At 47.9% G+C, this 13,000-nt stretch overlaps 1 protein-coding gene across 4 annotated transcripts in view; it reads left to right on the top strand.

The window, feature by feature from the left end:
• LOC144159399 (uncharacterized) overlaps positions 1-13,000 on the top strand; it is a 39,598-nt gene that overhangs the window by 10,140 nt on the left and 16,458 nt on the right. For 2 of the 4 annotated variants that reach the window (XM_077690863.1, XM_077690861.1), the window contains exons 2-6: positions 451-634; positions 4,063-4,266; positions 5,460-8,233; positions 10,773-10,876; positions 12,623-12,790. In XM_077690863.1, the coding sequence (XP_077546989.1) occupies positions 451-634; positions 4,063-4,266; positions 5,460-8,233; positions 10,773-10,876; positions 12,623-12,790 (3,434 nt within the window). Of the gene's footprint in view, positions 1-450; positions 635-2,571; positions 2,718-4,062; positions 4,267-5,459; positions 8,234-10,772; positions 10,877-12,622; positions 12,791-13,000 lie in introns of those variants that run through there. The other 2 variants (XM_077690862.1, XM_077690864.1) reach the window with 2 other exon arrangements.

The raw sequence follows: 13,000 nt of genomic DNA on the forward strand, positions 1-13,000 counted from the left end.
ATATATATATATATATATATATATATATATATATATATATATATATATATATATATATATATATATATATATATTGCATTGCAATATATTGCATATAAGATCAATATATTGCAACATTGGGAAAACGCACTTGTATTTACAATCAACAAGTGCACTATACAAAGCGTTTTCCTTCTTACTCATCTTCTCACACACAGTCTTCCAAGCAAGATCTTCCAGGTACGTGTCTGACTACCTGAGTCATATAGAGCAGCCGGACGTATCGAGCAAAACCGGTGCGTGTCACCAAGCGAGCAAACTTTCGATTCAGTGTCAAACTCCGCGTGGCACACCTGACAGACAAGCCCAGCGATGCGTGGCGAATGCTAAGCGGCACATCGTGACGTCAGGGGGTGGCGAAGCGTGACGCGTCCTCACTTTCTTTCCTTCTTTCTTTCTTTCTTTTGACAGGCAAGCCCAAGCCCCCCGTGCCTCCCAAGCCCATAGCATTGCTCGCAGAGGGTGGCAACCATCGACGGCCCATCATCACAGTGTCGCCATTGAGCGAGACTGTGGGGCCGAAGCGTCCCGACGGCACCAGGACAGATGATGATGGCGCCTCGGAGGACGCGTGCAGAAAAGAGATGGCCCACGAGTGAGTCGCCTTTTCCTTTCGGTTGTGTTAGCAGTGCATCAAGTAGTCTGGCTGGGGACTTTACGAGGACGGTGAGGTGTCTGTGCTTTCCGTTTTCCCCTCGGTGTTATGAATGTGGAAGCCGCTCCACGAGTGCTGCGGGAAGGTAAGCAGCCATTGTTGCGCGAGAGCAAGGGCTAACTTGGCATTGGTATTCTCGTTACACGTGCACTTCAATGCTGATGGCTAGCCAGGGCCAGATCGGCAGCATCTGTGTGAAAACCCTTTGCACTTCCGCAGTTTGAATACTCTGAACTACTTTATTTTTGCATAGTTCACAAATTTCCTTCAGTTCTTGAAGTACAGGTCTCTATGAGATATTTTACTGAAATGTTAAATCTTCTCGGACAGACGTATTAGTTGGCTCTGCTGTCTCTTCAAGATGTGTAAATTAATAACAGCTTGTCTAATAAGTTAAGTTAAGCTTAAAATCGCATTGCCCAGACGAAAAAAACAATTGGAGGCCCAATTGGACCTGCGGAATACACAATTGGTCCAAATGGAACCATTTGCATTTTCAAATGGTTCCATTTGAACCAGTTGTGTTTTCGACATGTCCAAATGGTCCTCCAATTGCTTTTTCGTCTGGGTGAGTTGAAAATAAAAACATCCAGATGTGGCAAACAATTTTTATGCAATGGATGTTTGATTCTTGCTAGTTTATAACCCTCCTCCCACTATGAGTTGCATCCTCACATATTACAGTGTTTGTGTATCACTGCAGGTCCGTTTACTTATCTGCCTTCACTGAGAATGGTTCTGCGTCACTTCTTGTGCATGGGAAGGGTGTATTAGCAGGTTGTTCATTTTCTTACAGAGCCCACTTTTGCCTTTAAGAAAGAAGATAATGAAATCTCATGTACGTACGCACAAGAGTAAAGAAATGGAAGGAGTTTTCTAGGATGCGTCTCGTGTGTTTCGTGTGCTCCGTTTCGTGAAGCATTCTCAATATTCTCAAATATTCTCAAACTTCAGATCTTGTGCGACTTGCGAAATACGAAGCTTGCAAATCAAAGGTAGCTTGCAGTATATTGTGTTGCAATTAATGAGGCGAAAATGTGGTTTAACTGATTAGATACTGGGGCTACTTAATCTAGACAAGGAGCCTTTCTTAGTGTTTGTATGACTTTACATAGGTGCCAGTGAAAAACGGTCTGTCTTTGCTTATGCTGTGCAAACTATGCTAAAAAATCAGGCTACAACCTTTTTATTTCTATGGGTATACAAAAAGCATCCTTTGGCTTCTTGTGTAGTGCACAGTCATAAAAATGAAAAAAAAAAAAAAAAGCGCAGGCTGGGAAAGAACTATCCAGTTCACCGAGATAGCACCCGCTGTGTCTATGTGTGTTGTCTTTCTTCCTGTATTTTTCTGCAGTCTTGAAAATTAGTTCATTTAATTTTCAAGCTTCATTACCCACTCAAATAATGACTGTTAAAGGAATGGTCATTACTGCTGAGACAAGTTATAGCTAGCTGTGGTTCTAAAGGACACTGAGAACAGCTTGTTCAGTTAGCATGTCACTTCCACTGCGCCACATATTTTCTACTCGAGATTTTAAATTCCTGCCTAGGGCTGACTCGTTCAACCGAGGCGATGTCTAACTGTGCGGCGCGACACAAGTTTCCGTTTTCGTGCCAAAACCGCCCTGCCCCGCTTATGTCAGACAGCCAGCTTTCGTGCCAAAAAAACCGCCCCCACGTGCTAACTCCGTTTGCAATGTGTGTCTCTGTTCCACTCGGTCAGCATGCCTGTCGGACACGAACAGAGAGGGAGCCACTTGTTGGCGCGGACCGAGGTGTGCTGTTATTTGCAGCACACACAAACGCACGCACGCACTGCTTCCCTGGCTCCGTGCCCACGTGCGGCTTGTCTGGCCCCTGGCCTCGGCGTCGACGCACGCACAGTGGTTCGCAGGCAGGCCTTCCCGCTTCTATTTAGAGCTCAGTCTTCTTCTCGCGCTCGGAAATGAGGAGAAGCTGAAAGTCGTTCGCCTGCGCCCGTCCCCTGCCGTTCGACCACTCGGTACTGGTCCGTTGCTGGTCGGTGAGTTGTGCTGCGTAGTGCGTGTTTACGTTCCCCCTAGTTCTTGGGGCCTCTCGAAGACTGTGTGGCTTGTTTGCTTTCACAGGCAGTAGCCGCTCTGGAAGTTTGGGTAGGGGGCCTGGGTGTCCTTCGCGCGTGGCCCTGAGGTGTTTTTGCACTTCCCCGTGCAGGGTTGCTTCCGGCATGCCGTGGCGGCCAAATCAGTCCCAAATTTTTTAATTTGAGTCTCATCTCAATAGGGCAGCTCATAATCGAGGCACGATTGAGAGTGTGTGTGTTATTTATTGTGAAGTTTTCTTTGGAGTAAACCCACAGCCGTGCTTGTCCACCGTTATGAAAAGCTTCGTCTTTGGCGTCCTGTCATACAGGACGCTAAAAGGAAGAAAAAAATTGCCTGTGCCTTTCAAGCAGGATGTGATTCAGTGGAAAGGAAGTAGTGCAATTCTTGAAGTGGGATCTTTCCGCGTCGTGCGCTGTTTCCTTGTATCAGTAAAGATGGTCGAGGAAGACAGGAAGTGTGCACTGCTCAGCCGATATAGCCCTTGCCTTTAAATGAGCTTCACTATTCAAAACCTAAGAGAAAAATGATAACTATTGTACATTTTGACATCAGTTCTCTTTTTTATTTTTCTTTCACATTGGTATTAAGTTTCGTTTTTATTTCCCCAGATTTTCCGGCTCTAGTGGTTGTGTTCCAAGATTGACTGCACCAGCAGAAATGCTGTTACTCGCAGACTTGCTTTGCACCAGTTAGGCTTTGTTTCACTTTGCCACTATGAAGCCTAAGTATTGCAGACGTTATTCATTGCTGAATGCAGTGTCGTGGGTTCTTCATTAGCTGTCCACTGCAGCACACTTCAAAGCTGCAGTGTTAACTTGTGGGATTTAGGCACCAAATCGGAATTCCTTTTAAAGTGAAGCTTTTTATGCTTTACTGATGGCATCAAAAAGCATGAATGTACTGCAGGAAAGCCAACTTTGCACAATGGGTTTCATAAAAAACCGTGGTTGGAGTCGGCCCTGGGTCCCTCGGGTTATGAATCCGACGTCTATTCGATCATGCCATGCTGACACGGCCGAAGCGGTTTGGATTTTGGACTTCCGCGCAGGTTGTATTAGAGAAAGCTTCGCGTTTTAACCATCTTCCCCTTGAAAAGGGGCTTTGATTTCCTTTGTTCCCATGCAGCCTTTATCCTTGCGTGGTGGTTTGATTACCACTTCCGAGACAACTTCTGGAAAGCCAAATTACGGGCATTTCGGTCGTGTAACTCACAGGACGGGGTTGCTGTGTGTGCGTTTTGAGGTGGTTTGACGAACCTTTTTTTGGAATGTGCTGCGCCCTTAGGGTCACGGTGGTCGTAGAGCATCGGGCGGAAGCGGAGGCCCTGTGCAACGGTTCGAACGAGGCGATGCCAACGACCGATGACAAGACCGATCCGACTCCGAGCACCAGCGCGCAGCCGACGCAGAATGGCCAGTCCGAGACGCAGTCCGGCGACCCGCACCAGCCGTCGGACAGCAGCAAACGGAACACCATCACGGAGGACTGGTGAGTGCGCTGGCATGCCCTCTTGCTCGGTTTGACCGCGGGGTCGAGCTGCGGGTTTCAGCAGGCTTCAAGTTTTTTTTAGTAATTGGCATCAGAATTTGAGCCATGTGGCAGTACTGGTTCAAGCAGACCTGCCAGCTCTTCCGAACTTTCTGTAAAATGTACGAATTTTGACCTGTCTTGTTATTTTACAAATTGTGCTTGAAATTTTACGAATTTTCTGGAAAAAATGGGAACATCACTTAGAAGACACTGTGGTACCTTGCGCCGCCATGGGAGGGCAATACGTACTCTTGTTATCACCATCCACAGAAGCTGCGATTTCTGTCATCTTTTCGGGGCGGGCTACGCATCCATACCCACAACTCGCTGATACCTTGGCAAGCAAGCCTGTTGATACCACGTTGTTTGGGGGCCAGTTAGGACTTCTGTGTTGACGTCGCTCTTTGTATGACTGCCACGTCCGATGAAGTACGACCGCATTATTGCTTCGCAGTGCAATGTCAGGCTCGAAGCTGTGACGGTGCTACCAAGTATTTTTGAAATCGTACATGTCAGAATTTGCTTCTCCTGCCCAATGAAGTTATTGCTTATTATTCTTCAAGACTGACAATGTTCACATATGGTTGTGAAAACGTGAGAGTGCTTGTCACAAAACACTAATCCTTTTAAATTTAAAAATTTTTGTGCTGCTCCCCCCCCATCCCAGTCCGCGGTTTTTACGAATTTCCAAGTTACCAGGTTGGCAGGTATGGTTAAAAAATGCACATAGTTGGAAACTTGTATTTCAGAAGAAAATCTTTGCCTTGTTTGGGATCGTTTCACTTTGGATAAGTACAGTTCCAGCGATAAATTTCTTAATGGGAGAAATGCAGGTTGGTTCAGTCAAGAATTTATGTTTGAAAACTTGCATGTCAGAAGGGAATCCTTGTCATTTTTCGTTTTGCTTCGCCTCAGATAGGAACAATTCCAGGGCTGTATTCTTTAATAAAGTGAAATGCGGATTGGTTCTACACATTTTGTTTGTCACAAAGTGGGTGTTCAGTAATATGGATGGTACCGCATTAGTTTTTTGTATATTTTATTACTGCATTTCTCTTGTTGGCATTGCTATAAATGACCCAAATGAGCATGTGACAGATGTGAAAAACAGCCAGAGGCTCCTTAAAAACACATTGCTGTGCATCCCGCAGGACCATCAAAGACAACGTAGAGTCCGGAGACGAAGCATGCTGCACACGCCTCTCGCAGCTCATACACCGCAAAGCCAAGGAACTGTCCACCCACCTGACCAAGCCACCCAAGCCGCTCAAGCCGTCCAAGGAGAGCAAGAAGCCTGTAGAACGAACCAGAAGCTTCGGCGACGAGATTCCAGGTGGCAGGCATGGCATTCGATACGCCGACGAGGACACAGAAGCCAGCTCGGATTACCAGGATGTGGACCTGAGCAAACTTGCGGTCGCCGACGTCACTACGGCGGCCGTCCACAAGCCGGTCGTCGAGGAGAACGAGTATGAAGTGGTCGAAGCTCCGCGTGAGGAGGTGAAGCCGACTCCACTGCCCGTTGCGCCAATCATGGTTATCATCGAGGACAAATCAACCACGGAAGAGGGCCCCGTACCCGAGGCAACGCAGAAGAAAACGCGGTCCCTGGAGAAGCCGAAGAGGCCGCCGCCACCCAAGCCGGAAGCAGCAAAAAAGCCACGCGTCAGGTTTGGCGTGGAGGTCTTTCCCACGGACATCATTGCTGAGGCGGCAGCAAAAAAGAAAGGAAGCACGGCAGTCGCAGAGTTGCCTGCATCACGGGAAGTCGCAGCTGAGACGGGAGCATTCTCGGAGAAAGCAGAGACCCCGGAAGAAAAGGTGCCACAGGGGACTTCGCTGGAGAAACCCGTTCTAGTGAGGGTGATGGAGAGGGAAGAACCGAGTCCCGTGCTGTCGTCTAAGATGCCGAAATCAATGTTCCCTTCGTCGTCTCCTGTCAAAAAAGTGAAGCCCCTGCGGCCACCACCACCAAAGATACCGGTCGCCGCGTCTCCACCTCATCCCTCTTGTTCACCGCCCCCTCCTCCCTCGTCGCCTCCTCACTCGGAAGTTGCGACAACGTCTACGCCTGCAGAAAATGTGTCCCCAGAAAGCAGTGCTGTTAAAGTGACCACAGTTGGGGACACGGACGATGCTGCAGTTGCCTTAAGTGCCGCTTCAAACGTTGGAGGCACGACTTCGAAGCCTGCGGACAAGGAGAAGGATGTTCCCACCGAAGTGCCTTCATGCGCCCCCGTTTCCAAAGAACCTGTGATAGAAAGCAAAGTCGCCACCTCTGCACCTGAAACTGCAGCAGAGGCCCCCAAACCCGTTCAAGTGCCTCGTAAAAAGAGGACTCCTCCTCCGAGGCCACCGCCTCCAAAGTGCAAGCTGAAGCCTGCCGAGGTGGCGCCGGAAACTGCCACGAAACCTGCGATTTCACCGAAACCTTCTCTTTCAACTACACCAACGCAAAAGTCGGCAGTCTCACCTGTGGCCTCAGGAAAGTCGTCAGTTTCACCAGTCCAGTCGGGTTCAAACGTGTACAGCCAGACGGATGATCTCGTCGCGTTTCGTGCGAAAAACATTGTGGCGGACCTCGACGCTCTGCTGGCTCAAAAGGAGGCGGAAGAGGCAGCGCGAGCGAAGAACGTCTTGTGCATCGAGGCTTCCCTCAAAACAATGGCGCGGGAAGCCGCACACCAGTTCCAGCCTTCGGAAGCCTCAAAACGCGAGACAGAAGGGAATGGAAAAGGAGAAGTCCCTCAGGCACCCCCAAGGAAGAGACGTCAGCGGTCTAGAACGGTAGAGGCTGTCCGGGTCTCAGGGGAAGAGCAAGCGCGAAGGCTGCGAAGAAGTCATTCTTTAACGGAAGCCGACATCCGGATCAAGGCGGCACAGCGACTCGAACGTGACAATGGCTCCGACGTTGCGGCGACGATAACGGAGACATTTGTGATGGTGTTGGAGTCCCCAATCACAAAGAAGGAACTGAAGGACCTGTACACAAACGTTACGGTGGTTCCTGCAAAGGAGCGCCGCTTCAAAGAAGTGCCTCGGCCCAACCCTGCGACCGGGATGCGTTTCAGGCCGCTTCCGGCTCCACCCCCTCCACCGCGAGGGAAGTCCAAGGCGCCGGCACCGCCATTGTCGCCTAGTTCAGCCCCCGACAGCTCATCAGTCCAGCAAGAAGCATCCACAACCGGGGACGTACCTCCAGTTGCTACACAGTCCAGCGAAGCTATCCCTTCTGAGCCTTCCGAGAGCGAAGTTGTGCCCGACACGGTCGAATTGAGAGCAAGCCCCGCAAAAAGTGACACTTCCAAGCGTTTAGAGAAGTCGGACTCGCTTAGTGGGCGGAGCACGAAAAGTGGAAGCCCCGCTCCGAAAGTGAGGTGGGAAAACGGGGAAGCGAAGGAGTTCCGGCTCTCCAACAGCACCTTCTACGGACCACCCTTGGAGATCCCGCCCGAGGCACAGAGGGGAGCGGAGTCTCCATGCACGGAGCCGAATGCCAGCAGTGAGAAGTCGCGGTCCAGTTGGTACGACGACAGTGACGCGTCAGGCGATGTTGCGGACGTCGATTCACCAGCAGTACCGAGCGACACGGACCCAACGACGACACCATCGCGCAAGTCAGATTCGTCCCCCGGTTCGGTGCACCGGTCAAAGACAAGACAGAAGGAGAAGAAGCGTTCGAGTGCAAAGTTTTACTGCGATGTGGAGGCTGAACGCGAGAGTTCGACGGACGGCGACGTACCGCGCGTTTCGTCCAGAGCGAGTGGTTCTGACAGGGTGCTCGAAACAGCTGAAACCAAGGGAGAGGACACTGACGAGCTCCTCGAGATGGCCGAAGGGCTGCAGAAGGAGATGACCAAAGTGCTTGTGGAAAGGCAGAAGAGGCTGCTGGAGTCCTTCGACAGCGAGCTGTCTGCACAAAGGGGTAAGTGAGCGTTTGCCATTGTTACCCCAAGCTGTGAGACCTTGAAAGGCAACTGGAATGGTTAGGACACTAGGCACTGGTTTATGGCACACTGTCAGGAAGCGTTTATTAGGACACTAGGCACTGGTTTATGGCACACTGTCAGGAAGCGTTTATTGATTGACGGCTTCTTCCAATTTTAAGCTGGAAACAGTATTTTAGGAAGACTGTTAAAGGGAGAGAGGGAGAGGGGAACATAGCAAAATGTGGCCGTAATTGTACTACTTTATTTCTCACTGGGATTATACAGGCAAGGACAATAGAATGGCATAACTGTGGAAGGTGCCAAAGATGAAAAAGTCTAAGTGTAGGAGCAAGCGGAACAAGTCCATCAGCCTGAATTTGAAAAAGTAGTTACTCCTTTCGATAGATGTTTCATTAATAAAAGTTTTAGTGTCCTTTGCTTCATGGTGGTAAGCTTCAAATACATTCACTGCCCATTAATTACTTTTCTTGTAAAAAAAAAGCTGTACTTTTGAAAGGGTGGTTGCAATTACCACGATGAAAGTGGTAATTGAGGGTCGAATTTTTTTGAATTAGCTTTCCAAGATGGCCAAATTACTTTATTGCGGATTCTTAATGTACAAAATGTGTAAAGTCTGGAATAAATTGTAAAAAAAAAAATCAGGAACAGCAAACAAGAAGAGCGAGAATACGTCGTGATCGTCGGTGATAAACAAGCTAAGGGCAGCACCAATATAGATAGGAATCAACTTGTGCCACCCCTGCAAGGGAGTGCCGCTAAAGATAAAAATCAGCTTTCGCATGCCACTGTTGCAATCACAGAGCAAAACTGAAACCATCATGCACCTGCGTTGCGATCACGCGGTGAAACTGAAACTACAAAAGGCCACTGACACAGACCTCATGACGCACTGAAGCTAGAGAGTTCCGTTTATCTCCACAAGAAGGTAGCACAATCACATTTCCAATGCTTTTTGTAAGTCCTAGGAGGGGACAGCACCTCCCAGTGAGCGTGTGTTGTCATGGTGTGAAATTTCAAACTTAGGGTCAAAACCGTACCCGTACGGCAAAGAGCTTGTGGGACGAAAAACCGCGGCGGTACATATAAGGCGAAACCCTAACCCTTAGAGGGTTAAGGAAGTTGGGAAAGGCTTTGGTGTCAAATGATCCGGTGCCCCTGGTCTTTCGCTACCAGGTTTCCGTCTTGGCACAGTCACAAATATTTGGCCAAAATAAGCTGCAAGACTAATTTACGAACGACCAAACACGTATTTTTAATTTTATAATGTGGTTGAATTAGGCAATAAAATTCTAACTAGCTCTTTTAAAGGAGTACTTACACTTTTTTTTTTTTTCTGTTTCACTGCTATGGGTGCCTACCAGCCCACTAATCATAGAATGGCACATTAGGCGGTCGATTGTGGCGTAAATAATTATTTACAGCCTCGTTTATGTGTGTAAGTTTCGGTTTCAATGAAACAAACACCGCGTCAGCTGCCAGGACAGGAGGGAACTCGTGATGTGACCGGCTTCGCTTGATTTTGCTGGTGTGGATGCCCACTCAGACCGGCTCTGGAGCAGTGGAGCTATATATAAAGTCATTTCAGCAGGTTCAAAGTGTAACTGCCAGCATTCAGATGGTTCTACCACGCAACTTTGATGCTGACACTGACACGAGTGCATGTGTACCTTTTCTCTGGCAACAATCTTCCAGAGTCAGAGGTTACTGCGAAAGCAAACACTAGTCTCTTATCAAGTTGCAGCCAGAGGCGCAGGCCTGGGCACTTTTCCTTATTTCTTCTTTCTATCTCTCTCTCTTTTTTTGTAAGATAAAGAAGGAAGTGTGAAATCATCAACTTGGAGAGCATGTGTTAGATATCACGTGCACCGTTTCTGGTGAAATGCCGTCAATTTGCCATGCGCTTGCCATGGCAAATTGATTGCCATGCGCTTTTCAGCCAGTGACCTACTGAGAGTCTTGATAGCCCGTGCCCAACGTAAATAGCTTTCGCAGCCACTCCAGTGTCTTGCCAGCACTTCTATATTCACACAGTATTTGCAGAAAGCCGAAAAAAAAAAAAAAACGCATCGGTGGCGAGAGCTTCAGCTTGATTATTTTGCCCCCCACTGCGGTGGTTGCCCTATTGCTAGCTCGCTTATCTTATCTCGACGTCAGGTACGCAGCAAGGTCGTTGTTACTCCCTGCGCAAGCAATGTTAAGAGTGAAACCCTCGCTCCAAACATGCGTTTCGTCCGACATGAATGTTATTCCCTTTCTTTCTTTCTCCCCAACAATATTTCCTGGTATCTTTTTAACAAAACTTAATCATCGTTTGCGGTGCCAGTCTGCAAGCTCTTTCTGCAACGTGGGGTTTCCCAGGTGCCGCTAGCTGTCAAGGTTGCGTTTGAACGGACGATGCCGTTAGAGCTCAAGTGCCATCTGTTCGGGGTTTGAAGCGTCCAGCCGTCGCCGGTCGACGAGTGTGTGCGATGACTGCATGTGGTGTCTGATTCCTCCCTGTGTGTGTGTGTGCAGCAGAGAGTGAGTGCCGGGAGGAGCAGCGACTGGCAGCGGAGAAAGACTCGCCGTCCCTCATGCCTCGCAAGGACCTCCCCAGTGTCCACTCGTCGGCCTCTGAGGTGGGCACCTGGCTGTGTGCACCTCGCTCTTTCTGTGTGGGGGGGGGAGGGCGGAGGGAGGTTTCCTTTGTAAATAAAAAGGTTAGAGTGTTTTGAAATTAGTACGCGAGGTTTAGATTTTGCCATTTGAAACACACCTGTGTGGTGGAAGGATGAAAGTTAGTAAATTTGTGCATGGAGTGTAATTTATTTTTCCCTTTGTGCGAGTGCAGATGGGTCTTGTGTTGAGGCTCCTGTCTGCACATTTGTAATGTGGCAAGTCATGGTTTGCTTTGCTACCAGGAGGTAGGAAATTCGGATTTGAAGTTTGGAATTCTGCTATTTGGAACACATTCATACGACAGGAGGACCAGAATTTGTAAACTTGTGCAAGGAGTAAGATTACAGACACTGCAACAGATCTCTTCACATCTGAAGCCTCTGGCTCCATGCTTTTGACCCTCTTAGGTTTCATTTGTTTGAGTTCGCTGTCGCTGACTTTTAGTGTGGAAATTAAGGTGCTCTGTTTCAACTTCCAGCTTTAAAAAAATAAAAATACGTGTGCTGCGATTTGTGCAGTTATTTGTGCACTGCTACCTGCGTCTTATTAAGCAATCAGACAGTTTAGCGAGTAAAATGAATAAAGTTTTCATTTTTTTCTGTGTGCGCAGACCACAAACTACGCTTAAGACGCAATGGCAGAACTATAGATTCATTCTCATGATAAATAAAAGATGCCACATGAATCCATGATAGCATCTTTCCCGGCAATGTTTTTGGTTGCAACCGATGTGAATAAACTCTGCGAGGGCGTTTAGGTTTGTAACTGGCTGCCATGTTTTTCAGTGCCCGTAAGCCACGCTCAATAACCGTTTTTGATGACAGCAACTGTTACTGATAACAGTGATAAATATTGACACTTGCATGGAAGCTTTCCTTGTTCTGTGCAAGAGTATCCATTAGGACACTTGAAAAAAATTCATCACTTCATCAATAAAATCTTCGTCGGAGTAGTCAAATGTTTTGATGTATACAGTGACCGCTGCTCGTAGTTCTAGGGAATCCCTTTCTGGCTGGTTTGCAATTGCGTGATGTTTGGAATGGTGAATCTGCTACTGACAGACAAAACCATGCGGGCTGCATTTCTTCCAAGTTTGAAAGACTCATTCTAGCGAAAATTGTCCTCTAGTGGACATTCTACTAGTGATCACTGTTCCTGAGTTATTGCTATAAGGCTCCATTGTCTTTAAAATTGTTTGGTAACCTGGTGTTAGTTTTTAAAGAAATAAAAAAGAGAAAAAGAAACGTGTCTGTGTATATTTATTTTTGTTGTCAGGTATTGCTGCACAAATAACAGATGGAATATACTTTATTGACAAAATGCGGGAGGGAGCAGTCTAGGCACGCAGGTGGCTGTCATTGGTCAGCAGTCAGCTGGGAGGTCATTCCTGTATAGTTCAATCAAAACTCTCTTCCGTCACTTTACCGTGCATGCATCTAAAACGTTGTCTGGAGATGCGTTATCATTTTACGATTCCAGTTTCATGTGGTTTGCTATACATCTCCTTCGCATCGCAAGAGGGGGCATTCAAGAGTGGTTTTCAGTCTAATATTTAGGTGGGACAAGCTGGTAAGCAAAACCAATGGAAGCATTATACCAAGCATATTAAAAAAGGAATTTGTTTGTAAATACATTGCATGTGTGCATTGTCACCTACATTGCATGCGTCCACCCCCTATGCCCCTCCCCATTCCTCTCTCCGGCAGGTGAGCTGGCAAGGATCGTCGGAAGAGGAAAGTGATGGGGAGGAGACGCGCCACATGAGCCTGGATGATGCGGCCCGCCACCGGCGCAAGCGCAAGTGCATGTACATAGCCCGCGAACTGGCCAGCTCCGAAAAGGTCTTCGTCGATGCCCTGCACCTTCTCAACCGGGTGAGCAAAACCTTTTTCACATCCCAGTCTTTCCACTTGCTATTTAACATCTAGTGCAATTCGAGATGATGCAGTACCAACAACTAGCCCCATTCATCTCCTTTTGAGCATTGGCTGAGTTTTTATTAACCCTTTGAGGGTCAAATATCTTTGCTGAATGCAACCCCCCCCCACCCCCAGGGACGATTATTTTTATTGCTGATTTAAATT

Source organism: Haemaphysalis longicornis, unplaced genomic scaffold (assembly GCF_048455015.1).
Source record: "Haemaphysalis longicornis isolate Haplotype H1 unplaced genomic scaffold, Haemaphysalis longicornis Haplotype H1 scaffold_10, whole genome shotgun sequence".
NCBI classification, from domain to species: Eukaryota; Metazoa; Arthropoda; class Arachnida; order Ixodida; family Ixodidae; genus Haemaphysalis; species Haemaphysalis longicornis.